Source organism: Buteo buteo, chromosome 3 (genome assembly GCF_964188355.1).
Source record: "Buteo buteo chromosome 3, bButBut1.hap1.1, whole genome shotgun sequence".
Classification (NCBI taxonomy): domain Eukaryota; kingdom Metazoa; phylum Chordata; class Aves; order Accipitriformes; family Accipitridae; genus Buteo; species Buteo buteo.
The window spans coordinates 45375786-45402597 of NC_134173.1; the positions used below are offsets into that span (position 1 = coordinate 45375786).

At 39.0% G+C, this 26812-nt stretch overlaps 1 protein-coding gene across 2 annotated transcripts; it reads right to left on the reverse strand.

Annotated features, from left to right (window-relative positions):
• On the reverse strand, window positions 1-24942 carry PEX2 (peroxisomal biogenesis factor 2). Of its 2 annotated transcripts, none has more exons than XM_075023473.1 (2): window positions 24753-24942; window positions 1-4369 (listed from the first exon to the last, which is right to left on the reverse strand). In XM_075023473.1, exon 2 carries the CDS (start codon window positions 4348-4350, stop codon window positions 3436-3438), a length of 915 nt encoding a protein of 304 aa, XP_074879574.1. In that variant the 5' UTR covers window positions 4351-4369; window positions 24753-24942; the 3' UTR covers window positions 1-3435. The 2 variants fall into 2 exon arrangements, with proteins under 2 accessions (XP_074879574.1, XP_074879575.1); XM_075023474.1 differs by lacking the exon at window positions 24753-24942 and adding an exon at window positions 24179-24365.
• Between the last annotated feature and the right edge of the window lie 1870 nt (window positions 24943-26812).

Sequence of the window (26812 nt, forward strand, 5' to 3'; positions counted from 1 at the left end):
GTTATGGCTTCATTTTCTGATTTCTGATACAATGAAAACGTGCATGTAGCACACAAAGACACACAACGGAGCACAAATAAAGCTGTTAATACAGGGCTGTAACTCCTATCCAAGACTGAATAAAAGTTCTGGTCCTTTAGCTTTCTTAAATTCTAGGCATTTATCTTTTTCACTGATGCACATATGACTGCTCAGAAGTACATTCTCATGGTAGATGAACACTAAACCCCTTTTGTTTAGAGAAAATGACTCAAGAGATTAATGTTCCAAAATAAATTTTATTCCCTCTACTGCAGGAAGCATCACCAGATGTATCTTAGTCCTTTGTTACAGTAAGTTTTAACCTGAAAATATAATGCTTATGAGGACATATTATCAATGCAATTAGTACGTGAAATTAATTATCCTTTGATTAGTCTACAAATTATCTATTTTTTTTCTGTAATATCTTCAAGTAAGACTTTTCTGCAGTTTATATCTCACAAGACACAACAAAACAGAATTACAATATAAAAAAAAGGTATATTTTTTAATTTAACAATGCTATAAGGAAGATGCTGAGTATTGACTTTGGAGTCCTAAAAAGCTAATCTGACAGCAAGTAGTTTTTCAATATGCAAGTTGAAACCTTGGTCTCATCAATCTGAGTTGTGACTACAACTGAGCGAAGGTTTCACCACATGATAGATTAAAAAAAAAGATAAAGATAAAATTCTGTATCTGACAGAAGGAACAACTTTCTTCCTAAACCTTCTGTTTCTGTGAGATGCAAGGTACCTGCTTACTTGCATGCAAAATAAAAGAATTAAAGCCACATCTTAGGATCTAGGATCTCAGGGTAATGCAAACTGTTTATTTATGCCATAAGACATAGACTTTACAAACTTGGTCAGTGCTACGAGCTACAAACCTAACACACTGATGATGAGGTACTACAGTAGTAGGCCGATGCTTTGCTATAATAAGCCATTGTAAGTTAAGTATCAAAAGTTCAATTCCAGAAGAAAAACAGGGAAGCCAAGTGCAATATGGCACAGCCAGCAGAAAATAGTTGTTCAACAGAGGTACAAAACTTCTGGAAATTGGTTTTGTACTGATACTGTAACAGGGATGAAAAACAGTACACATTTTACTAGGATTTCACCTGCATGAAGCTGCAAGAGACAAAACAAACCTCAGGAAATTCATACAGCTTAGGTAAATCAAAACAGCAGGACAGAGAGAGGTGGAATGAAAAAGAAAGACAACATTCTTTAGAAAAGTTTCTTTTTCCTGAATATTAAACAGGAAATAAGTTAACTCCTACGTAAGAAGAACATGACACCTAACAGAGTCCAATATAGAAAATCCATGCTCTTTTGACACAATACTGCACTGTGACTTCAGAAGGAAGTGTCCACAGGAAACAAAGTTCAGCTATGATTATAAACAACGAACACTGGATTTTGGACGTGTAAAAATCTTAATTAAGATAGTTAGAGAGAGGTAGCAGAAATGCTGATGATCTTTTCTGGGGACTTTAGACCATGTCAAAGTCAGGGTTGCTAATACATTTCTTTGGAAAGAGCTATTAAGTGATGTGGAAGGACAATTTACACAGAATCACTTCAGGACCAGCAAGTGATTTCAGGATATTCTCCAACAGACTTGCCCATTTTGTACTTCCAATAAAGACAGATTTGTACCTGCTGGTTCAAATTGCAACAGCAAATAACAAATTTGGCAGGCTGCTGATATACACATTTGATGGCAAATAATGCATCGCAGCGCAGTATCTGGAAGCAGTTGCTCTGAAGTCTCTGCTGACTCACAGAACAGTAGCAGAATTAATGAAGTTTTGGGCTGCCCAAAGATACTTACAAACCCGCTAACTGTATTTAATTGCATCAGATGAAAGCGCTGTGTGTCACTCTAAAGATCAAAACCTAGAATTTAAGGCCTTCAAACAAATAGGCTGGTGGGTTGTTTTAATCAGACACTGAAGAATGTAATAAACCATTTCATAAAAGTAGATGAAAGATATTGGATCAGCTGTTACCATACTATTTTGGGGACTGATTATTCATGATAACCAATCAAGAACACAGCCACCATAAAGTAATTTACTCAATTTAACTGTATAAGTTTTTGAAAATTTAAGAGCCAAAAAAGGATGCAATGTATTTTTGTGTTAATGAGATATTTCTGGGTAAGACTTACTGTTAAAAAAAGGACTGCAATTTTTTTAAAAAAATATAAGTCTTATAAAACCAGGTCAGAAAATAAATGGATAAAGTGTTAAAACAGGGAATAATAAAAATATTGCAAAGCCAACAGAGAAAGCAGATAATAATAGTAAAAACCAGGAAGAGTTACTTTTTTTTTTTTTAATGTCTACATGCACATGACTGTGTTTGATCATTTTTCTGGGTGGTAATGAGCCATTAGTGAGGTTTGGCACCCACTTCAACCACACCAAAAAAAAAAGAAGAGTGGCAAATCCCAAAGACAGCATCTTGTGAGTAAACAGTTTTCTCCAGTGTCTCTGACTCAGAATAATGTGGGTTACCTTAGGCAGCTGCCACATTCCAATGTATGAACTGCATCCCTCAGCTTTACAGGGAAGAAGTGGGAGGTAGTCACATATACATCACTGAAGATCACAGACATAGAGCTGACTAACTGAGTTCAGTCATCTCATGAAGGTCTAGAAGGTGCACTGTATTTGCACAGGAAGTGATTTTATCTCCTGTAGGCACATGTTAACTACAGAGTATCTATCTGTCTACCAGATTGATCACTTAAAGCCTATGGTCTATTGATAAGAAAGCAATTCTGAGTTAGAGAAAGAGTATGTCCTGTTATGGTGGCTGATTATGATGAAAACTATTAATAATCTGCTCAGATGACAATTCATCTTACACCTTTCCTTTCTGCAGTGGAACATCACACTGGGAACTCAAATTCAAAATACTCAAATTTAAAATTATTCTTTAGGCATGACAAGGATGACTTTCCCACTAAATCCATCTACTAGCTAAGTTGGTAATGGCAGAAGCTTTTACAACAAGCTTGAGAAAATCCACAAAATGGGTAAAAGCTTACTGGACATCTTCTTTATCTTTGAGGGAACTGTATAGCACACAGTTAGGAAGTGGTAGGCTGACAGACTCTAGATCTAAGAAGGAATGACTTAACAAGACAGGGGTACCAAACTGGTATCAAGTAGCCTGACAGAATAGAAGAGCTGGTGAACTCCTTTTTCTTTCCTTCAGAGAGGCAAGTTGGCACTGTTACTCATTAAAAAAATACGACCAGTAAAGACATATGTTACAACAAATTACAGGGCCTCCAAACCCATCTTTAAGCTTTCTGTTTACAATAATTTCTGAATTTTTCCATTAATCTCTTCAACATAATATTTCATGTACCGTATAAAAACAAAGCAACCTCATGTCAGGCATGCAATTCTGTCATTTCAATTTTATATTTCAGTGGCTGAAGACGGTGTACCTCTGACCCACATTTAGGACATGTAAAATATATATCAAATAAACAGTTACTTTTAATACAGTAGTAACAAAAAACATGCAAACAGCCTATGGTATGAGGCATGGTAGGCCATTCCCCACATAGTGAACATTCCTTGCAGTGAGCTGCTAATGTGTTTTCACTATTGGGAAGACCTGCAATAGACAAACACCAAGAAGAAATTTTAAGTTTTAGTTTCTGTACATTAATAAGTGGTAGCAGATAGATCAGAAATTCAGCAAAGCCATGCCATAAGAGCTCCCTGTTCATGTATTCAAATCCTACCTGCCGAACACTTTGCGGCTTGCAAAAAACTGACCTAATTCCTAGAATGCGTTCTGTAAGCGTTGCAAATGTTCCTTTCTGAAGAAAAATCAGAAAATTTAGAAGTCCACAGAGTTTAATAAGTCCAGCTCCAAAGTTAATATAACTCTTAATTTTGCAGAAAGATTGCAGTTGACGATTGCTAAATAAATCATAACATCTTTCTTCCAACCACCTTCCACCAACAGTGAAAATAAGATACCATAATTTCTGGTGTTTGCTCAGAGGTTGGTATTTCTCTGTCTGAGATAAGTTATTCTTATAATGAATATTCAGAATAGCCTGTCCCACAGTTGCATTCTTGGAATAGATAGTGAATCTCCATAATATAAACCATAAAAATGCTTTTACTTCTGGTTCAAAATGAGCCAACACGCCTGGTTTAAATCCATGAAAACAGCTGGTAAACTGGGACCACACTAGTTGTTCCAGGGCTTTGTTTAGTTCAAGAGCATCAAGTTGACTTATTCTGAGCACAGGATTCACACTCTTTTCATTTCCAATGCTGGAGGCCATTTCTTCACAAAACCACTTTCTAGGAATAAACATAAATAGATTTTAGTATAATGGAGCATTTCCTATTTTTATTCCTATTAAAGATAACAAAGTTGTAATATACCAGCAGTAAACAAAAAATAACAAAAAAGCTGCTTCAGAATGCTGTATTAATACGTTATTAATATGCTACAAGTCCTTTCAGGAAGCTTTACACTAACAGTATAAAATTTCATCTCAAAATAAGCTATACTGGACTATTTCTCACAAACAGTAACGTTTGCATTTGGTTATAGAACAGTGTTTAACACCTTCCAGATATTTAGAAAACTCCATAGATTTAACATTTCACTGTATAAATGTCATGGTTTAACCCCAGCCAGCAACTAAGCACCACGCAGCCGCTCACTCACTTCCCCCCCCCCCCCCCCAGTGGGATGGGGGAGAAAAATTGGGAAAAGTAGTAACACTCATGGGTTGAGATAAGAACGGTTTAATAGAACAGAAAAGAAGAAACTAATAATGATAATGATAACACTAATAAGATGACAACAGTAGTAATAAAAGGATTGGAATGTACAAATGATGTGCAGTGCAATTGCTCACGACCAGCCAGTCCCCCAGCGGCAATTACCCGCCCCCACCTCCCAGTTCCTATACTAAATGGGACGTCCCATGGTATGGAATACCCTGTTGGCCAGTTTGGCTCAGCTGCCCTGGCTCTGTCCTGTGCCAACTTCTTGTGCCCCTCCAGCTTTCTCGCTGGCTGGGCATGAGAAGCTGAAAAATCCTTGACTTTAGACTAAACACTACTTAGCAACAACTGAAAACATCAGTGTTATCAACATTCTTCTCATACTGAACTCAAAACATAGCACTGTACCAGCTACTAGGAAGACAATTAACTCTATCCCAGCTGAAACCAGGACAATAAATTTAAGAAAAAGTATTGCTGGGCATAACTGTAATATTCAATTGGACCTTAAACCAGAAGATCAGAAACAAGAATTGTAGAACTATATGGTGTTTTATGGAGAAAGAGAGAAAATGAACATACTAACTAAAATCTAGAACAGAACAGTGGGGTGCATAGAAAATATTGCCATATGAATACTTCAGTAGCAGCAGCTGAAAGTAAAATCTGAGAAATACTAGTGAATTTAAGGATTACATACAGAAAGATATGGATGAAAATTAAGGTGGGAATGATAGAACTTGCTAAAAAAAGGCAGTGATTTGTTTAGTTTAGAGAAGAATCATTATATGATATTAGAGAAATATTCAGCATTCAGACATAAATTATCATAAAGTACATCACTGAAGCCTGCATATATTTTCTAGAGTCTTTTGACAGGTGTGGGATTGTGGTACTTGTCATGTAACACATTTCCTGCAAGATGATTAATGTATACTAGCAACTTCAACAAATGTATACTCTTCTTGTTCAAGCATTACAGAGAAAAATAAAAATATTTTTTAAAATTGCTTTGTTTAAATGTTATTTTATCTGGAATCTGTGACTAAGAAAATAAATGCAATAAATTGCAAGAGCAAAACATGGATAATGCCTCGGTAATGCAAAATTGTGGGGTAACTGATTTCTGGTTCCTTTAGTCCACATAAAAAACTCAAAGTGATTTAGGAGAAGTGGTATATTTCAGATAGTATGCAACATATTTCACTTTCTAAATCAGATTCTTTGCAGACAAGCAAGGGTTAACAGCCTTCTGGAGAAAGTACAGAAGAAGGTACTGCAAATCCTTATTTGTAAGAGGAAAACCTGCTATAACACAAGACTGCTTTGAATAAAAGATGCTGTATAGGATCCTACATGGCAATGGTTGCTAATGATGCTAAGAATACTAAAAAAAATAAAATAAAAAAATCCTTCTAAACGAATAACCGTTTGCTGAAACAAAGTGCACCAAAAGTTTTAAAACCCAGTATAAAACATTATTTGTAGCATTCCTGCTGTTTTCTATACCTGTAATTGGTCATGTCTATAAGGAAAATATCATGGAAAGTTAACAGGAAATACGATTTTGTTCTTAATGCATGGTGTACAACAGTAGTTTTCAATTAACTAAGACTGGCTACGTGGCTAGGGCATACAACAGGTCCACTCAGCTTCTTTAAGCTCTGCCTTCCTCATTAGCAAGCAAAATATGGCTGAAGGCAGTATAAGGCCACCTCCTCTAGGCAAAAAGCTATGGGGTTCATCGCACCAACCTGCACTGGCCTGACAGGCCAGTATACAAGGGTATACAAAGGCAGTATGCCCATGCCTGTCTCACTCACACTTCCGTCTTTTCTGTAGTAAGCACCAAAGCACAGGAAGTGTGGTTGGAAAGCACTATCCCCTATCATCCCAATAACTTACCTCCTCTGCCTTGTGATTAAAGGGTCAATTCAAGCCTTACTGGATCTTGCTGTATCACTTCAAAAACTCCAGCTCCAATGACTATCCACCCTCCTACCCCTCATCTTCTCATCCCACTACCATTTTAGGAACCACAGCCTCTGATAACCATCTGCTCCAGAACCTGTCACTGGTTTAGTGCTATTCATTCGTAACCCCTAAAAGTCTAGTGTTTTCTTCACTTCTGGTAACACCTCAGTCCCTTCTACTCATTTCACTCCATTCTACTCATTCTAGTTACCCTCCTACTTGTGTTCTATACAACTCCCAATACACAAAAATCCTCTTTCAAAATCCTAAAGTTATTTAAAAGGGACATCTTATCAAACAGCTTCCTTGATCCATCTACTAAAACCATTTTACAACATCTTTTCCAGCTGTCTTCCATTATCCCAAGTGCTATGAGAAATTGGTGTTGGAGATTTCTCATAAATAAGGTAGGCTAAATCTGTGCAGACTTCCCCCGCCACCCCCACCCAGTATAGCCAGATTATCTTAAGAAACCTCAGCAAGTGAGGAAAGGGGCATCAGGAACCTTCTGAAGTTCAAGGAAAATCTGTCAAATACACAGGATTATGATTGATCATGAAATACGCAAGAAAACCCATGGATTACTATAGGCTGGGAGCTGACTGACTGCATAGCTGCTTTGCAAAAAAGGACTTGGGCATTCTGGCAGGCAGCAAGCTGAACCCAAGTCACCAGTGCATCCTTGTGGCAATAATGCCTACTGGAGTGCCTTAGCACACATATAGCTAGCAGACTGAAGGATGTGCTTATTCCCTTCTACTTGGCATTGGTGAGTCTGCACCTGGGACACTACATCCAGTTTTGCCTCTTTTCTATCAATAGTACAAAAGAAATGTCAACAAACTGAAAAGAGTCCAGCCACTAATACCATTAGGGAGCCCCAATATCTGATATATGAGGAGAGCTTGAAGGAACTCAGATTGTTCAACTTGAAGAAAAGGCAGCTAAGAAGTCATCTAATAGTAATCTTCCACTACCTAAAGGTTACAGAGAAGATTAAGTCAAACATTTCCGTGAGATTCAGTGAAAGAGAGAGGCAACTGGTAAGTTGCTACATGAGAAATTCCAATTGGACATAAGGAAACTGGAAGTTTATCTACAGGGACTGTGAAATCACCATCCCTGGAGATTCTTAAACTTGACCAAACAATGCCCTAAGCTACCTGTTCTAGCATTGAATTTATCCCCAGTCTTCATAGGAGGATGGGCTAGATATCGTAAAGATCTTCCCCAGAACTTGATCTTCCCAAAAATTTGTGCATGCCTCGTTGTAAGATCTAATTGATTTGTGACAATACGCATTTTTTTCATATCCATCATCCTTTATAGAACTTTACTTGAAGGAAGTAACTTCAGTGAATCTGTCAGTGTGGGTTGGAACTTTGTACACAGAAAATGGGAACCGCTTTTGAACCAACAAGCCCAATCACTGTTTGTTAACCTTTGAAATCTTGCAAAATCCAAGAAGTCTCCTTTTAAAAAAATTCGAATCAACACCATATATAGCTTAACTGTGACATATTTAATGTCTCTTCCTGAATTACCAACTAGCAGATTGATTCAACTTTGAAGTCACTTTTATACAAACTATATGGAAAAAAACCAATATCGGCCAAAAACATAAGCAACTAATAATAAAGATGTACTCCTTTAAAATCTTTTAAATTATGCTTGTAATATTCCTATGTAAGCAAAGCTTTTCTTTTGATGAACACTTAGGTAAGCATTCTCAATTTAAGCAATAAAACTGGGCATTGTTCTGAAGTTCTTTGTTGCTAAGATCACTGAAAGTCTGCCATAGGCCATGGCTGTTAACTAGACCCTGCAAGTTACTTGAAGATTATATCCATATAGCTTTGATTTTAACATGTAAGCACATTTCAGTGTGCTGTTACCTTACTGTAGGCTGAAGTGTTCTGCTAAACACTATGCTTACTTCCAAACTGATTTAAGGTTTTACTGTACTTAGAGGGTAGATACTTACTTCCCACAGACAAACATTACAAGGAAGAGTTTGAAATCTGTATTTTCCTATGAAAAATGTCTGCAAATGTCCTAATGATCTGGATAACAGCAACTGTTTCTTTGAGAGAAGAGACCTAAATTCTAATCTCTATTTTGCTATAGTAGGGAATTGTTATTATATTCTCTGTCTATGGTGTCCATTTTTTTTCAGGTGCTAATAAATAAAGAATAAATAAATGATAATAAATTAAGTTTTCCCTTTTAAAATTACTTCCTCTATACAAAATCCTTTCAGAAATTTGTTAGATTTTTCAGCTTGTACTATCTTCACAAATGGTGGTCCTAGAGTAGGAGTAAATGAGAAATATTCTGGTTTAAAACTACGTAATAAACACAGCCTGTAAGTGTCAAGACATTTAACTTGTACTTTTTAACATTATTTTTGCATTCCATAGTCTGCTGAGCTACACAGACTATAAAGAGAATGCTGGTTTTCCTCCATGTTTCTGCATTAAATTATATTTGTCATGTCCTTACTGTTTTAAGTCTCTTATTTGGTCTAATTTAATTTTTTTAAAACTTAAGAACTCAGAATTGTAGACCCAGTAATGAGACAAATATCAACGCTCAGTTAAGGATGCCATCAGGCTTAGCTTATGTGATCAGTATTGAACAGTCAAAAATCAGGTGAAGATACATAATAAACTCTACATGTGATTAACTTGTAACATAAATACATTTTAAGGCAGAACACTAAAGACTACTACTTGAAAGGTTCTCCCCTGATTTTACACTGTCACAGATATTGCATATAAAAAAAAAATTGCCTCCCAGAAAAACAAAAGCACAGAACATTTCTTTCTTAAATAACCTATAGTTTGCCTGTTGATTTTTTTGGGTTTTTTTTTAAGTAAACAAATAAACAATCCCACTTCTACAGCACACTGTGCAACAAAAAAAAATAATCATGTATCACCAGGGAAAGAGGAATTTCTTCTGGTACATGTTAGTGCTGTTATTGAGCATTGTACAAATTATGAATGAATATATTTTATTTGGAAACATGTTATTGACAGAAATCTATCAATAGTAATGTGAGTATTGTCAACAGCCTGTCAATATTAATGTAATTATGATTAAGGGGATAACATGGATTTTAGCTATAATACCAAGTAACATCTCCTGCATTGCTGCTATCAATATAAGCATTATTATTGACCTGTTCTGGGACTATCACTATGAGATGTATTACCATCAGGCATATTTGTCAATTCATTCTGCCCACAAAAATTCTACATTTAAATTTACAGGTCTGTAAACTTTGCCTGCAGAAATATACAAATCCAAGTAACCTCCAGGGTGCCATTTTTTCCACAGGACTATTCCACTGTGGATGAGTAATCCAGGGGTTTCTACTGTCTCAGTGCTACTGCAATTCCCTGCTTTTCTAGCATAATCATTAGAAGATAGACAGACATATATTATATGCAGAAGCTTCAAAATATTTTTAAGTATGATGTGTCAAAACACTTTTTGGGAACCCAAATAAAAATATATTTTATTAAGAAAGAAATGAACTTTGTTCCTTACTGCTCTAACAATTGTATTTAGGATGTAAGAAGTAGAATACCTATTCACTTCACAGAGTTCATGATTTAACTATTTTAGATAATCTCTTTTGTGCAGCCAAAACATGTAGTCTGAGCACTGTACTTATGCAGAGATGGAATGGACTGCAAGAGACTACCTAATCCTACCTCAGCATGAACACAGGCTCAAGAATATCTTGACAGATATTGAACTACCAAGAAAGCTGATTCTACACTAGGTAGTCTGTTCCAGTGTTTCATCACCCTTATAATTACAAAGAATCTTTTTCTCATACTCAATCTAAAGCATCCTTATTACAGATAAACATGGTTTTCATTCCACAAGAGAAAACAACAACAATGGAGAAGAATTTCCAGTTTGTCTGCATCTTCTCAAGAGGAAAAAGCAGTGAGGCATGTGAGGGGACCAACTACATATAGAAGATTTGCCAAACTAGACAATGTCCTCTTTCCTACAACATGCCTGGTATGATCCTCCAGAAAAAAAGCCCTACTTCTGTCAAGCAGCACAGTTAGTACTTACCCTGAGGTCTACTATATCGTCACATCTTTTTCTGTCATTTTTCTCTCTGAATAGTTATTTCCTGTTTTGTATTCATGTATTTGAGTTTTTCCTCTTAAATGCAGTGCTTCATACTTGCCTGCACTGCTTTTCATCTTGTTGATTTCACAGATTCTCTCCACATTCATCAAAAGTATTTTGGATTCAGATCTTATGTTCAAAACAAACAACAACAACAAAAAAAACAAAACAAAAAACCCCCCAAAACCAGCAAAACTTTCAACCCCTCTCCCACTTAGTATCATCAGTAACTTTTCTAAGTGTGTGTGTTCTCTTCAATCAGCCAACTCATTAATGCCTTTTCATCTTGACAGGGCACTATAGATAATTACTCTGTAAAGGCAATTTTTCAACTTGATGCTGATAATATCAGCATCTAATGGAGATAGTATTGATATAATGTTTCCTTAGCTTGCTTATGTACGGAAAAAGACTTTATTAAAAGCAAGCTGTATTTACCTAAAGTTTTCCTCTTACTTACTAAGTTTGCCATCCTTTCTAGGAGGACAAACAGACTGAGGTTTCTTACGAACAGGTCATGTCAAACCATACTGGCTGTTTTACAATCTCTCTTCTGCGCATTTTTAGATACAAATTAATTGCTAAACTATTTACTCCTGAATCTTTATTTGGAATTAAAACTGACAGGTTCAATAATTCTCTTAACAGAAGAATAAAGAGACACAAACACACACACAAACCCATTTCGCTGGCTATTTTCACCCTCTGGGACATTAAATAAAATAAATGCATGCATAAATAAATTAATAAATATATAAAATCAGTGGTGCCTAATTCCTCAATCATTCTAGGATGAATTTTATGAGGATTTGCCACTTGAGCACATCTATATTAAGATTCCTTAGGCTATTCTTTCTGTGCTTTGGCTCCACTCTTATTTTTTGTCCAAGATTAATTTTATGAAAGTAGCAGGTCACAATATATCTCTTTAAGTATGAAGTAAATACATTCATCACTAATCACGTTGCAATATTTTTGCCTGGACAACTCTTCTCATTTCCAGGCCACTGAAGAACTCCTGATATATCAAGTCTCTTTAACATTCATTATTATTTTAGTTCATTGTTATAAACTATCCCTACACGAAGAAATAACAGGACGTACATTAAAGACAGCCATTTTTTAGCCTTTTCAACAGACTAGATTCTGCCAAGTCCCAGCATTCAGACCCATGGCCCAGGCAGGGGGAAGTACTATGTGGTGGGCATGCTAGGAATCATACCCTCTCTGGAGAAAATATCACTAACACACAGTTCCTCTTTTCTTCAGGAGCTACAATGCATTTGGTATTGTGCATTCAGTGTTGCCGTACTGGGTGTGAGAGAGAGCACAAGGCATACCTGTAGTCTACTATTCCTCCTTTTATGTTCACAAAGTTAGGATATCAACAGATAGCAAAGAAAACTATCTGTCCACCCACAAGAATGTTGAGGGGGTTTTTTTGTGTGTTTTTTTGTTTGTTTGTTTTTGGTTTTGTTTTTTTTTTTTAGTGTGAAGTGGGATTTTTTTGAGTTGGCTTTGTGCTTTTTGGTGTGTTTTTTTTTTTTTTTTTTGTGAAACTGTATTCCATTTAACTGTTCTTTTCAGTTATTCTCAATAGCAGAGGATATTTAGATGTCAATTTGAAATCAATAAACTTTAAAGATGAGAAATCAAATTATATGTATCCAGTTAATTTTAAAATCTTCCTTTACATCAACTCTCATAGTAAAACACAGAACCTGGACCCCAGCTGCTCAAAGCCTCATGTCTTACCATTAATTCTCATCTCTTTCTTGCTCATCAAGTGTAGAGAGAAATATCCTCAGATCAAAGTCTAATTGGGAGCCCCAACTGTGTTGTCTCTTAATCACTGTAAAATTAACTTATCACTATATCATTACCTCAAATAACCTTACAAAAGATTGGTTTTGTATTACTGTCTGGATTTCTATATACTTCAGCTAAATACCTATCATTTTGTAAAGAACATAAACTGATTCTTTTACCATTTGGAATAACTACTAACACTAATTGAAAAACCAGTAATACACTGCCATCACAGAAAATATTATTTATTTCTTATATTCCTGGGAGGCAGGACTATTTCTCAAAATAGACAAAGTAAAGGAAAACACTGAATGACTGACTGTGTAACAAATCAATCCCATAGATGAAATTAAGATTTTTCACCAAGGAGAATGAGTAAGCAACTAGCAACAAATCCCAGAATCCTAAATGCTACAGTTACAATTGATGTCTGAAGACTAAGAACAAGACACAAATACATTCAAATCACAGGTTGCTTTTCCAACTTTAACTCAGTAAACTTAGATTTCATAAAATGGGATACAAGAGATCAGCTACTGCTGAATGCCTGGAGACAGCAAGAGAACATAACGACAGCTCATTGATTCATCTTCCATAAACTACCTGCCAGAGTCAAAATATTAGGGCTTCAAGTTACAAAATCAAAACCAGCTCCGAAGAGCCAGAATTGATACAACAGTAATGAAGAGCAGTAGGAAAGTGCTGCACTATTAGAAGCTGTACATCAGTCATTTCTGTCAGTATTTGATGGAAACTGAAAATCCCGCATCAGTGTAATACATTCTCTCAACGAATTCTAGCAGCCAAGACTATTATTGGCCACTGTTAAAGATACTCTGAATGCTAAAAGCTCCCACTGACTTCAGAAGAATTTGTGATCAGTCAGCACTCTTAAAAGACAGATTATTAGATGCAAACAACTAGATCCAATAGACTGATTACTGCATAACTACTATTTAAAATACTACCTTTTAAAATTTGTGATGTTAAATTTAAGGCTACAAAAGCTCAAAGTACATTTGTATTCCCCATAGCATAAAAGCCAGAGATAGCATAATCCTACCAACTTTTTGGATATGGCCCTAATTTTCATTTATTAGAATGAATAGGAAGATAAGCATGTAAAAAGTCATATGTTCAATCACCATTCTTCTTTATCCCATATCCCATTCTACTTCTTCCCTAATCTTATTTCCTCCTTTTGGCATCCCTCTCCTTAGTATGGCAAATTGCAAACTCATCCCTAAAGGGATGTGTCAATTCTGCTTGTAAATTCCCATTCTCTGCTATACTAAATGAAATCTAGCTGCTGTTCCTTTTAATTAAATCAGTGCTAAAAACCCAAATGCGTAACAAAACAAAGCTGCATTGTAACTTCAGGCTTTCCAAAAAACATGGTTCAAAAAAACCCTTGAACACTAAGATAAAGAGTCAAAATATATGCCCGAAACACATTATTGACTCTTTTTCTTAGGAATTAGGTAATGGCAATTATCTGGAGAAGTGCCTTACATTTACTGTTTCTGAATCAAAATGGCAGTGGGTTTGGTTGGAGAAGCTCAGCAGAGTTGTGACTGTGATGGTTAACCAGGAAGGAACAGCCCATTGCAAGGGGCAACATCTCTGACTAAACCAGTATCAGGAGGTGTAAGAGCATGGGAAAGATAAGGATCCCTTGTGTTACAAATGTAGGTCTCAAATATTGATGATAGCATAGCAGATGACAGGGAGACCCTTGCATTTCAAAAGATTTTAATTATGATGAGGATACGAGGTTCTGGTATAAGGATGCATAACTGAAAGTTCTATTGCATTGCACATGTACAAGTGAAAAGGATGTAAAGCTTAGTACCTATGCCATCCCTTGTGTAAAGGTGAAACATCACATGGTGGCAGAGGTATGCAGCTCCATTTCAGAATGGTTCAAAGACAGAACATGAATGCACGGTTGTGAGCACATTGTAGGCAGTTATAGCCATAACTCTTCATTTGCTGGTTACCGGTACTTGCCTGAAAAGTTAGCCTTATGCCTCGTGACATATACAATACCTGCTTTTCACTATTGTAAGGGCACTGTACCTCACATAGCCGTATTTGTCAAGCACAGCATCAATCCCAATTTTATGCATCTTTTCCATGCCCCTCCTTACCTTTCTTCCATTCGGAACTACCTAAAAAAAGTCATCTAACTTAAATTCCCATTTCACAGCTCTGTGTTTCTGTTCTGCTCCTACATGTCTGATCCATATGAATGGATCACTAGATAGGTATGGAGATGCCAGGATAAAGATTAAGAAGATATGTAGAAGGCATTCAGAAGCAACGCCTGTTCTATATACTCTGATACAATTTACCACAGATGACAGAACCCTGAAATTTTGCATTAAACACCTTACACTCATAACTTGTGAAACACAGTCGTTGTGCAGATTTTATTCCAACTTTCTTCCTTTTTACATACATATGCATACCAACTGCAGAGTCATGAATATTCAGTGATATGCAAGTGTAATACTGCTGATCCAAGTCCTGCACTGCAGGAACATAAAGTCCTTTAACCTTTTATTAGAAACACTTACTAGATGAGAAAGGTAAAATCTGTCCTAAATGCATAGCTAACTCATAATTAATCTCTGTCCACATCTGTACCAAAAGTAGAACTGTATGTAAAAACAACATTGTTACAGACTGTATATATTCATATGTTAGAGCCAAGAAGGCCCTGCATCAATAAAAAGACAAGCCTGTTCACTCTCAGTTTTAAGTTTTGGCCTTGTATTATATGGCATAACTTACAAATAATTGTATCTAATTATAATCAAGAACTCTGAACTGGTGGAAGGATAAAGAACAGTACTTTACCTGACTCATATGCCTCATTTCTTAGGCTGGTGTTCTATAGAAATATAAGCTGATGTAATTTCTGACAGCTACGGTCACTCCCTCCCATCTTCCTTCAACTGTGTATTGCCACCTTTCCTCACAGACTAGCGCCAACACTCATTTGACCCTCTACTGAACTGTTCTTGCATGTTAAAATGGCAGAAGGCAGACCTGTTTAAATTTGTTTTTCTGCAGATTTAGTACACAATCAGGTCACCACAACATCAGGTAAGACATGTGCAGTACCAGTAAGAAGAGCATCAGGGCCAGGAAAAAAAGGTAGTCATGAAACTGGCTGCCTTTGCATCTCAGCATCATACTCTCACATCTGTCACGAGGCAATGGCAAGATAGAAAACCAAGTCTTTCATTTGACTAGAACTGTTCTTATGGTCTTCAAACCCAACATGCTGAATGTGCACGGATAACACTACAACACTGTAAATACAAATAATGAAACTTTTTGCTGTCTTTCAAAAATGAAAAGAAAGAAAAAGAATAATTATTTCTACAAGTTCACTGTAGGACTCATGCAGACTTGCAGGTGAGAGGCTATTCTGTTTAAATAAGTAACACTATGCAGTTCCTCCCCACTCTTACCTTTTTGATATGATTGTACTTTGAAATGTTTGGCATACACAGTGACTAATAGGGATGCTGGGAAAATTAGATGTGCTCAGTGTCCCCAAATCTTGACAGTTTTATTACTTGGTAATTATGGTAACTTTAAGCACACAAGGGAAGACTGATATGCTTTCACCACACTCTCTTCAATCCTATAACTTCATTAGCATTTTAGAATCCACTGGCACAGCTGCACACACATATTACAAGTAACAGTTTAGAAGAGGGATAATAATTTCCTTACTAGGCAGCCCAAGTTGTACACTGTGACAGCTTCTACAAACCCTCTGCAATTCCAACGTGAATTCCCCTTCATGATTTAGTTATGCCCCACAGTGTCATGGTCCTACATTAATTTCCTTTCCACGAAAAGTTCCTTTCTCCTTGCCAGCCCCCTCCTGTGATATCTTCTGTCAGGTCCTCTGCTTATAGAATTAATAATATTGGTTTTGAATATTCTTTTTTAAAGTATTTTTCAAGTTTTTTTAGAATTTAAATTCAGATTATTTTCTTTCTTTTCCAACCCCACTGCCAATATTAACAAAAATGGAGACAGTGGAAATAAGCAGTGGCAGAGACAGCATTTTTAGAGAGGTTGTTCCCAAGCAGCTACTGGTACAAACACAATGAATATTAGGAGTGATTCAACTTACTTCTGAAGGCCAAAAACCTCCACAGGTCCTCTCTTGCAGGGAAAGAAGGAAGTACCCAGACCCAGTCAGGGTCAACCTTGAATCAAGAGTTGCACCATTGCCCTAATTCCTCTCTTCCCATATCATGTATTTGTCATCTTTTTCCTCCATCTCACAATTTTTTTCTTTCTTTTAATTTTTAACCCTTTCTTTCTCTGAAAAAGCTGCATTTAGTTTCCTTTTGAAAACAGTCTGAAATAGTCTTAGACTTACAAATTTCTTGCATTCCACCTCCAAACCAAAAAACCCTACCACCATCTCCACAAGGCACATTACAAAGAGCATGTTCTGTTCTCCTTCTCCTGAAGGTTTTTGTAAAGTTTAGATGTGAAATGACAATGCTTGTAGATGTAGGTCAGATGCATGGCCACAGGGACCATTTAGCTCATCTGAGAAACTGCAGGACAGAGCGCCTGTTACCTTCTCTGTCCACGTACAGCACAATCCGACTCATGAGCCTGCAGCTTTTTAGCAGAACACACTTTTTTTTATTTTTATTTTATTCACTGCTTCTAACTTTACTACTTGGATAGTACAGGGAGTGCTGTGGAATAGCTGGTGTTGAGAGCATACTAGTTAGTTAAACTGAGAATTGTAGCATCATACCCTTTCTCTTCCTCCCTTCACTGGTCTATGTGAAAAAGTATATACTCTATTAGGTCTCAAAAGGGGGGGGGAAGGCAACCCTATTCCCCCCCCCCCCAAAAAAAAACCAACAAGAAACCCCCCCAAACAGCATAAGCAGCCTGCTTAAAAACACCATACTGAAGTAACCTTCTGCTGCAGTCCAAGAGATGTAACAAGTTGTAGGGCCTGTGATCATCAACTGCAGCAGCAATACAGTAAGTTTGAGTCTATTCACATTTTTAGTAATACACAACTTAACCGCATTTAGGTTGGAAGTTTAAAGTTGCTCTCTGCATGCTCTAAAACACTGCGTGAATTCAGATGTTCCTGGAAAGTTAACATTTGGAAACCAGACCTTGCTAGGGAGAAATTTACATTAGGGTATTCTAGTGAAAGACTTATTTTAATTGACAAAATTATCATCTTCTAACTGTATACATTACATACAAATGCAAATACAGCCTTTTCATATTTTATATTTTATGAGTTGTTCAGTTTAGTATATACTAAACATATGTATAAGGCTAATACATTTGTAGAGAATTAAGTGTACTTATGATATGAAGGCCCAACAGACACTTCACAATATTTATAGAGTAGAGTTGGTTGGGATTTAAAGAAAAATATGCCTCTCTACGCTTGCTGGCAAAGGGGTCTTTTTTTGCAGTAATTCTAAAGTAGTACAGAGCAGCTTCCCCCTCTTGAGTTTCCCAAAGTATGTGTGTGAAAGTCCACTGGTGGGTTGCCAAATACTGCTTGTGTATTTACTGCAAGCTGAGGGGAAAAAAAAAAAAAAAAAAAAAAAAAGGAAGAAAAGGAGAACATTTCAGAGTTGACTGTTACCCCCTCCATTTTTATTTTTTATAAATGTGATAACAGGAGCAAGCAGAAAAGGATCAGTGTGTTTATTGTAAGCTTATAAAGTCCAATCCCCACTTGCTCAAGCAGGGCTATCTGGAGCCAGCTACCCAGGACCATGTCCAGATGGCTTTTGAATATCTCCAAGGAGGGAGACTCCACAGCCTCTCTGGTCAACCTGTGCCAGAGCTCGGTCACCCTCACAGTGAAAAGTGTTTCCTGATGTTCAGACAGAGCTTCCTGCGTTTTTGTGGGCCCATTGCCTCTGGTCCTGTCACTTTGCACCACTGAAAAGAACCTGGGTCCATCCTCTTTACACCTTCCGTTCAGGTATTTATAGCCATTGATAAGACCACCCTGAGCCCTCGCTTCTCCAGGCTGAACAGTCCCAGCTCTCTCAGCCTTTCCTCAAAGGTGTCATGCTTCAGTTCCTTTATCAACTTTGTGGCCCTTCATTGGGCTCTCCAGTATGTCCAGGCCTCACCTATACTGGGGAGCCCAGAACTGGACACAGTACTCCAGACATGGCCTCACCACTGCTGAGGAGAGGGAGAGGGTCCTCGACCACCTCCCTTGATCTGCTGGCAACACTCCTCCTAATGCAGCCCAGGATACCATTGGCCTTCTTCACCACAAGGACACATTGCTGGCTCATTTTGAACTTGGTGTCCACCAGGACCCCCAGGGACTTTTCTCCAAAGTTCCTTTCCAGATGGATGCCACCCAGCAGACACCAAGGCATGGGACTGATCCTCCCCAGGTGCAGGACTTTGCACTTTCTCTTCTTGAACTTCATAAGGTTCCTGTCAGCCCATTTCTCCAGGCTGTCAGGGTCCCTCTGGATGGCAGCACAACCCTCTGACCTATCAGCTACTCTTCCCAGTTTTGTGTCATCAGCAGACTTGCTGAGGGTGCGCTCTGCCCCATCATCCAGATCATTAATAAAGATGTTAAATGGGATCAGACTCCATATTGACCCCTGGGGTACACCACTAGTTACTAGCCTCCAACTAGACTTTGCACCATTGATCACCACCCCCTGGGCTCAACTGTTGAGCAAGTTTTATATTGACCTCACTGTCTGCTCACCCAGCCCATACTTCATCAGCTTCTCTATGAGGATGCCACAGGAGAGTGTTGAAAGCCTTACTGAAACAATTATCTACTGCCCTCCCCTCATCTACCAAGCCAGTCATTTCATCGTAGAAAGTTACCAGGTTGGTCAAGAATGACTTCCCCTTGGTGAATCCATGTTGACTACTCCTGATCACTTTCTTGTCTTTAATGTGTCTGGAAATTGTTTCCAGGATTAGCTGCTCCATCACCTTCCATCCTTCTTGGGGATCAAGGTGAGGTGATCAGCCTGTGGTTCCCTGGGTACTTCTTCTTGCCCTTTTGAAGTTCGGAGTGACATTGGCTTTCCTCCAGTCTTCAGGCGCTTCTCCCAGTCTCCATGATCAATCAAGTACTATCATCAAGACCATCCTCACAGTGGTATCAGCCAGCTCCCTCAGCACTCACGGGTGCATCCCATCAGTGCCCAGAGCCTTATATATGTCCAGTTTACTTAAATATTCTCTGACCTAAATCTCTTCCACCAAGCATACATCTTCCCTGCTCCAGACTTTCCCTGGGCTCTACAATTCCTGAAGGTCTTTGCTAGTAGAGAAGGAGGTGAAGAATGCCTTCAGCACCTCAGCCTTTTCCACATCCCACATCACCAGAGCCCCTGTCTCATTCAGCAGTGATCTCACATTTTCCCTAGTCATCCTTCTGCTACTCATGTATTTACAGAGGCACTTCTTTTTGCCTTTGAAATCCCTCACCATGTTCAACTCTAGGCAGGCTTTGACTTTCCTAATCACATCTCTGCATGGCTAGACACTGCCTCCATACTCCTCCCAGGTTACCTGTCCCTGTTTCTGCATGCTTCCTTTTTATGTCTGAGTTTTGTGATGAGCTCCTTGTTCATCCATGCAGGACTGCTGGCATTTTTGCCTGACTTCCTACTCGCTGGGCTGGACTGCTCTTGAGCTCTGAGGAGGTGATCCTTGAATATCAACCAGCTTTCCTGCACCTCTCCAGGGCCTCATCACATAGGATTCTTCCAAGCAGATCCCTGAAGAGACCAGAGTCTGTTCTCCTGAAGTCCAAGGCAATGATCTTGCTTCCTAATACCTAAGCCAGGCTCTCAGAGAAAGCAGGCTCTAATATCAGTAACTGACTAAGAAATAATTAAATTAGTTTCTACCAGGGACCGTATAGCTTAAAGGAGACATGAGCTAAACTGGAACAAACAAACATGCTGAACTTCTTTTTTAAAAACTATTACCTTGAGAATCTTCAAAAAAACTCTCTGCCCCAAAAATCATTAAATATCTAAAAAGCTTTAGAAGTCAGATATTAAAAATAAAGTAATATAATATATCTTACTCTCAGTTAGACTGACGTTAATCCAGAATGAGCTTATTGGTAATATATGAAGAACATTTCTTATTAAATACAGAGCTATCTTTCAATTCAAAAGCTTATTCATGTTTGTTTCTTCTTCTTATTTTTCTTCTTCTTCTTAGAGCACACCATGCTTACAAACTAATTTACTAAAGTTGGTTGGTTTTGTTTTGGTTGGGTTTTTTTTTTTTTTTTTTTAGAGTAGGTCATTACAACCAGTACAGAAATACAGCACATAGGTAATAAGGTACTTACATTATAACCTCAAATTGTTGACTGATTTGTCTACTGTTTAATTTACTGCTAGTTTTTCTGCAGACATCTGTTCATCTCCTCCCTGCTTTCTTTCCCCCTACGCTGAACCTCATAGCTTTGAAATGACTTTCATATGTTTAAAAAAAATAGGAAAAGGAAAGACATTCTCACTCTCTCCCATTCTGAATATGTAATTAAATGTGGGTTTTTTTCCCTTAAAGACCATGTGCTTCGTTGCTATATCCAGATATATGTTAATAATTCAGACATCATTCCCTACCCCTTGATTATTCACAACTTGAAGACTCATTTATTTTACAATATACTTTTTTGTATTGATAGTATGTAGTCATAAACTTGTTTCCTTCCTTCCCAAATATTCTCTGGGTAGCAGTCTTTAGCAATTTTCAGAAGTGCCACTTTTAAAGACTATAAAAGATTAAACACAGGAGAAGATCAAATGACTTTCTTGACTTGCACAACAGCATTTGATGTCAAAGCACAAATGGAGGTCCTTGGATTAGCAACAGTGTCACAAACTATCAGAGTATAGAAATTACCTTTCCCATTCTATTCCATGAAGGGTCTAACGAAGTCTTTATATACTATCAATACCTGTTTGCAAGTTTTAATTGAGTTTTATTTAGTCCATCACAAGAACATTTGCTTCCTACATGTCCTGAATCACAGTGAGCATCAAAACCTTTCTGTGAGTCACTACCTTCTCTAATAAAAGAAATTATACCTACAGTCTTGAGGTGGGGGAAAATGAAATAATCTAATAGGAGACAAACACAAAGAGCTCTCAAACAAAAAAATTCCCTTCCAAATCTAAACACCCTCCTTGCACAAAACAGACATTCCATATACCTAGCTTAATCCTTAATCATCCACCAACATGAACTGGGGCATACCATTCCAGCTACCTGCCAGTCTTTTAATCAGCAGGTGGATTCATAATGCATCTGAAGGCCCATTACCTGAAAATTAAACTTTTAAAAAATAAATTTAGAGGATGATATTTTATATGCTTGTACTGCTGTACTAAGAGTTCTAAGGGTAGCCATGAGAGACTTAAGCATGAGCTGATTCAGATACATGTAAGTTCACCAGTATTACTTTACAGTTTTTAACATTTCTAACATAAGTAAAAGATACTTTGCCATTCATGCAGAGCAATGTCTAATTTATAATTGTTTACTCAATTATAGCATCATTAGAAGTTTAACTAAAGCTTTAATGGGAACTGATTTTCTTCATTTGGTGAAAAGGATGATCTCAACAAATAAAAACCCACAAGTCTGAACCAAGGCAGGCCTAGAAGTTAAAAGGACTTACGAATAGAGGAAAAACTAAGCAAAGAGTTATTTCAGTTGCCTTGGTCCCAGATTAATGCAATTTCATTATGCTCTGTACTCAATAAACATACTCAATTCTTACTTTAAAACCTGTAAATACATATAACATTGGGTTTTTTAAAATATATATAGATGTATAAATTGTCACTTATTCAAAATACCCAAACACCCTGCCTCTTTCAGCCTCTCACAATACAACTCAGATAAGTAGCCAAGAAGAGGATGTAAATATAAGATCCTTGCAAACCTTCATAGACAACAGCTTTAAATGTATTCCACTTTCCAATTCACTGACTCTACTCAGTAATTAAAGCATAAATGAATAAGCTATTAAAATATTAAGATTTTTTTAAAAAAATAAATAATAATGCTGCTTTCTGAAGAATACGTTTGCACAGGCAGACACAAACTTCTGATTACTTTCATTGCTAAAAATTGTATCTGATTTACCCAAAAGACAAGTTATTTTCAAAACATCACTGCACTGTATAGGATAGCAAAATATTAGAAGGATTTTTTTTTTTTTTTTTACAGAAAACTGAAATTAGTTTGAACTAGCCTATTCATGGTGTAATCTCTCATGCACAGCACTATTTTTTCCCCACATACGTCACTAAAGATACAAGTGGTGAGCTGTTCTCTCCAAAGAACGAGTTTGTGAAGAATATAGCTTTTTAACTCCAAAAAAGTATCCTTACTAGCAACTAGTGCTAGAGCACTAGCGACCACAGTAGGTGTTCCCATACTGACGTGATCATCTATCTCCATAGTAAATTCCAGAAAAATTAAAATATAAGTATCAAATCCCTCCAATACTCTTGATTATATGCCCTACTGGTCTATTCCATTTCTACTAAAAGGAATGAAAAAAGCCTTGTTAACAAGTTCATTTATACATCTCATAGGTGTGAAGTTATCCCTCTAACTCCAGAGCAAGTAACTGAAATTGATGACTTCATGCAGTATGAACAAACTTAAAAAAAAAAAAGTGACTTGTTACTCCCCTTAATAGTTTATTTGCTACTCTAGTTCATGTCCCAGTAATGACACCTTCAGCTGTTTTCCTACTACTCTAATTCACATCCCAGCAATGACACTTTCAGCTGTTTTCCTACTAATCACTTCATTAGATAAACTAGTGATAATGGACAGCCAGAAAGTGAAAACCAAACTGCTGATTAGTAGAAACTGAAGCATAAAGAAGTAAAAAAGTTTGTAGAAGAAAGCACTGATAAAATAGATCTTCATAAAGGATAAAAATAGTATTAGTCTTAAAGTGAAAACTTTATCAGTGACTGTTGCTGAACTGCATATTAATGACGACTCCAAAGAAGTTAGACAAGAATTCACTAACTTCCAGTAAAATCAAACAAATGGCTAAATATTTCTGAATCAGATTTTACTATAAACCGGCCATACTTCGTCTTTGACCATGGCGAATACTTCCCTCTCACTGACAGGTGAAATACACTTAGGGATTGGAAGTAACATACAGTGCTGTGGTTTTCAGTATGGACTATTATCATAACCGGAATTCATCCCTCTGCCAAAACACATTGCCCATTCAAACTAAATCCACATTAATTTTGTGGCACGCTACTGGTTTGTTATTTACACTTACAGGCTGCACAAAACTGGATTAACAGAAAGTGGAAAGAAGCCACTGTCACCTTTAGCAGACAGTACCTGTAGGAAGCCTTGTCGCCTATAGCAGGCAGTCACAGGAAAGACCTCTGGAGGTCTGTAACTGGTTCGCTCCCTCAGCTGGCATCGGAATAACCATTCAGAGTAACATATGACTCTGCCTGAAAATTATGCCCTTTCCTCTCCACAGAGCACGCGTTACCAGGCTCCGTCCTTTCTCACCTTACACCCTGGGCCTAGCTGGAAACCTGGCAGTCTCTTTGCATACCGAGGCACGCCACAGGAGAAGAGAACGGCAGCGGGGCTCACGGCGCTGAGGCGCCCGGAGGGAGCGTGAGGCGAAACACAAGTTGTTTGTTTTTTTTTTTTTTTTTTTGGACAAGCAGGGCCTGGAGGAGCGCCCGGGGCTGACCCAGAGGGGCTGCCCCGCCGGCCCTGCGGGCCCGCCGCCGCGCCCCGGCCAGCCGCCCCGAGCCTGCCGGGCCGCGGGAGCTGCCTGGCCGCGCTCCGTCGAGGGCCGCGGCTCCGGCAGCAGCAGCAGCGCCGCCCGCCGCAGTCCCGCTCGCCGGGAAGGCCGGCAGCGCCCCGCGTCCCGTCCCGCCACGCCCCAACTGACCTGCGCCGCCGCCGGGCCTCCGCAGGGCTACGGGCGCGACGGGCTCTGCCTCGAGCCTCCTAACGAAGGCCTGCGCGCACGGAGCCTCCTCGGGCCGCCCCGGGGACTCTCCCCTCCGCCACCCGGCTGTCGCCCCCGGGCACCGTCCCACCGGCAGGCCCCGCCAGGTCATAGAGCCAGCTCCTGCTGCCTAGAGCGGCTGCGGCACAAACCACAGTCACCGGAGGTAACCGCCTAGACTGGCTCTGCAGGAAGTACTCTGGGAGATCGAGAGGACGCGCTAGAAGGGCTGCCGGGACGGCACCCGTGCCAGGGTGAACCGCGGGGCTATTTGACTGACGTGCCACAGAGCAAATCAGTGGCTCGGGGTGAGGATGAGGAGCCAATAGCAGAGGCAGGAGGCGGGGCGGCTGCCGGGCCGCGTGTGGGGGAGCGGGCTGAGGCCGAGCGGGGTTCGCCGGGCAGCGCGTGCGTCCTGGGCCCTGCGAGCGGTCGAGCGTCCCGGTGGAAGCGGAGCTGCCGTGTCGCCGTCTTCAGCTCGGCAAGCGCCAGCAGCGGCTTCTGCTCGGCCTTGGCGGCCGTGTGGCGGTGGAAGGGCTCCCGACTCGATTCGGGGCGGGAAGGTCACCGAGGGTGGTGCGGGGGTGGCGAGGCCGAGCAGCTTGGAGTCGAGGGCAGCCTGGGGTGCAGCCGCGGCCTGCGGGGGCGAGGGGCTTATGTAGCATTTACTGACAGGATTCGTAGGGCTGTGAGAGGAGAAACTGAGCAGACGAGGGAGGAAATGTGGCAAGAGCCTGTGGGTGCTGCAGGCAGGTATTTCTGAAGCAGCTTTACTCCAGCGCTGTTTGATGCATGGTTGATCGGTTGGTTGCGGGCGTTCGTGACAGCCAAGTCCTCCCTCACGGGTCCCAGAGTGCTTTAGGTGACCGAGAAGGTGTTACTTGAATGTATTACACGCTTAGGTGGGGAAAACTGCATTGGAAAGTCGACTACTACAATTCTAGAAAAAAATTAAAGGGAACTCTAAAATGTGGCTGAACAGCTTGAGAGGAATCTACATTGTTTATTAAACATAAAAATTAAAATATATTCAAATAGTGATTTATTTATTTCCAAACAGTAGCTAGATTTAGTTTTGGTGTACTCATGAATACAGATTCACAGGTGACATCAAGGCTCCCAGTGATACCCAAAAAGCCAGTTGAAGAAACTCTAAGACTCAATTTTGGAGTTTTAGAAAGCAGGCATTCTTTATTGTAGCGCTGGGTGTACGGGGGATCGCTCTGCTTATCATGCACACCATCAGGCCTAATTGTGCAGGTTAAGTACATGTTCTACATACATATTCACTAGATTTCTGAGAAATGTTATACATATTCATTAGTTTTTCCGGGAAACTATTAGCATATGCAAATGTCTTTTACGCAGGCGCATTGAAGGTCTCTGGTGGTCTTCAGGAGTCCTCTGGTGGTCTTCCATAGTCTTCCTCATTTGTCCATTACTTGACTCTTCTCAGATGATTCTGCGTAGTGTGATCTTCTGCATGTTTGATACATCTTATCTTAAAGAATGCTCATTAGTGCTTCTATTATCTATGCTTACATTTTGACGTAATTCACATGGATGCTTCTAAACTAAGTTACCTAAAAGGGTTAAAGTCCTTATCTTCTTCAGTGGGGGTTCGTCCAGGATGGCCCAGAAACTGCAAGGCCATCCAAAAGCAATTTCTCCCACATTTTGCAACATACAGAACCTCCCATCCACCACTGATCAGCAAACAATCGGGCAAAGAAACAGCAACGCCATTGTACTCAGAAAAACATCCTGCATCACCAGTTCTTCAGATACCTTGCTGAGGTTATCTGTGCTAAGGCGGCTGGGGGGGCATTCCATGGACATGTGTTGATAGATTCTATAACATTTTTGTGTGATTCACAGCCAAGAAATTAGGTAGCACTCTGGACTACTTGTGGTGTCACAAAACAGGATACAGCCCTCCATGAATATTATGAGCTTGAAAGAACAGTTTGGTTGAATATTTATTTACATGTCATTTTTTA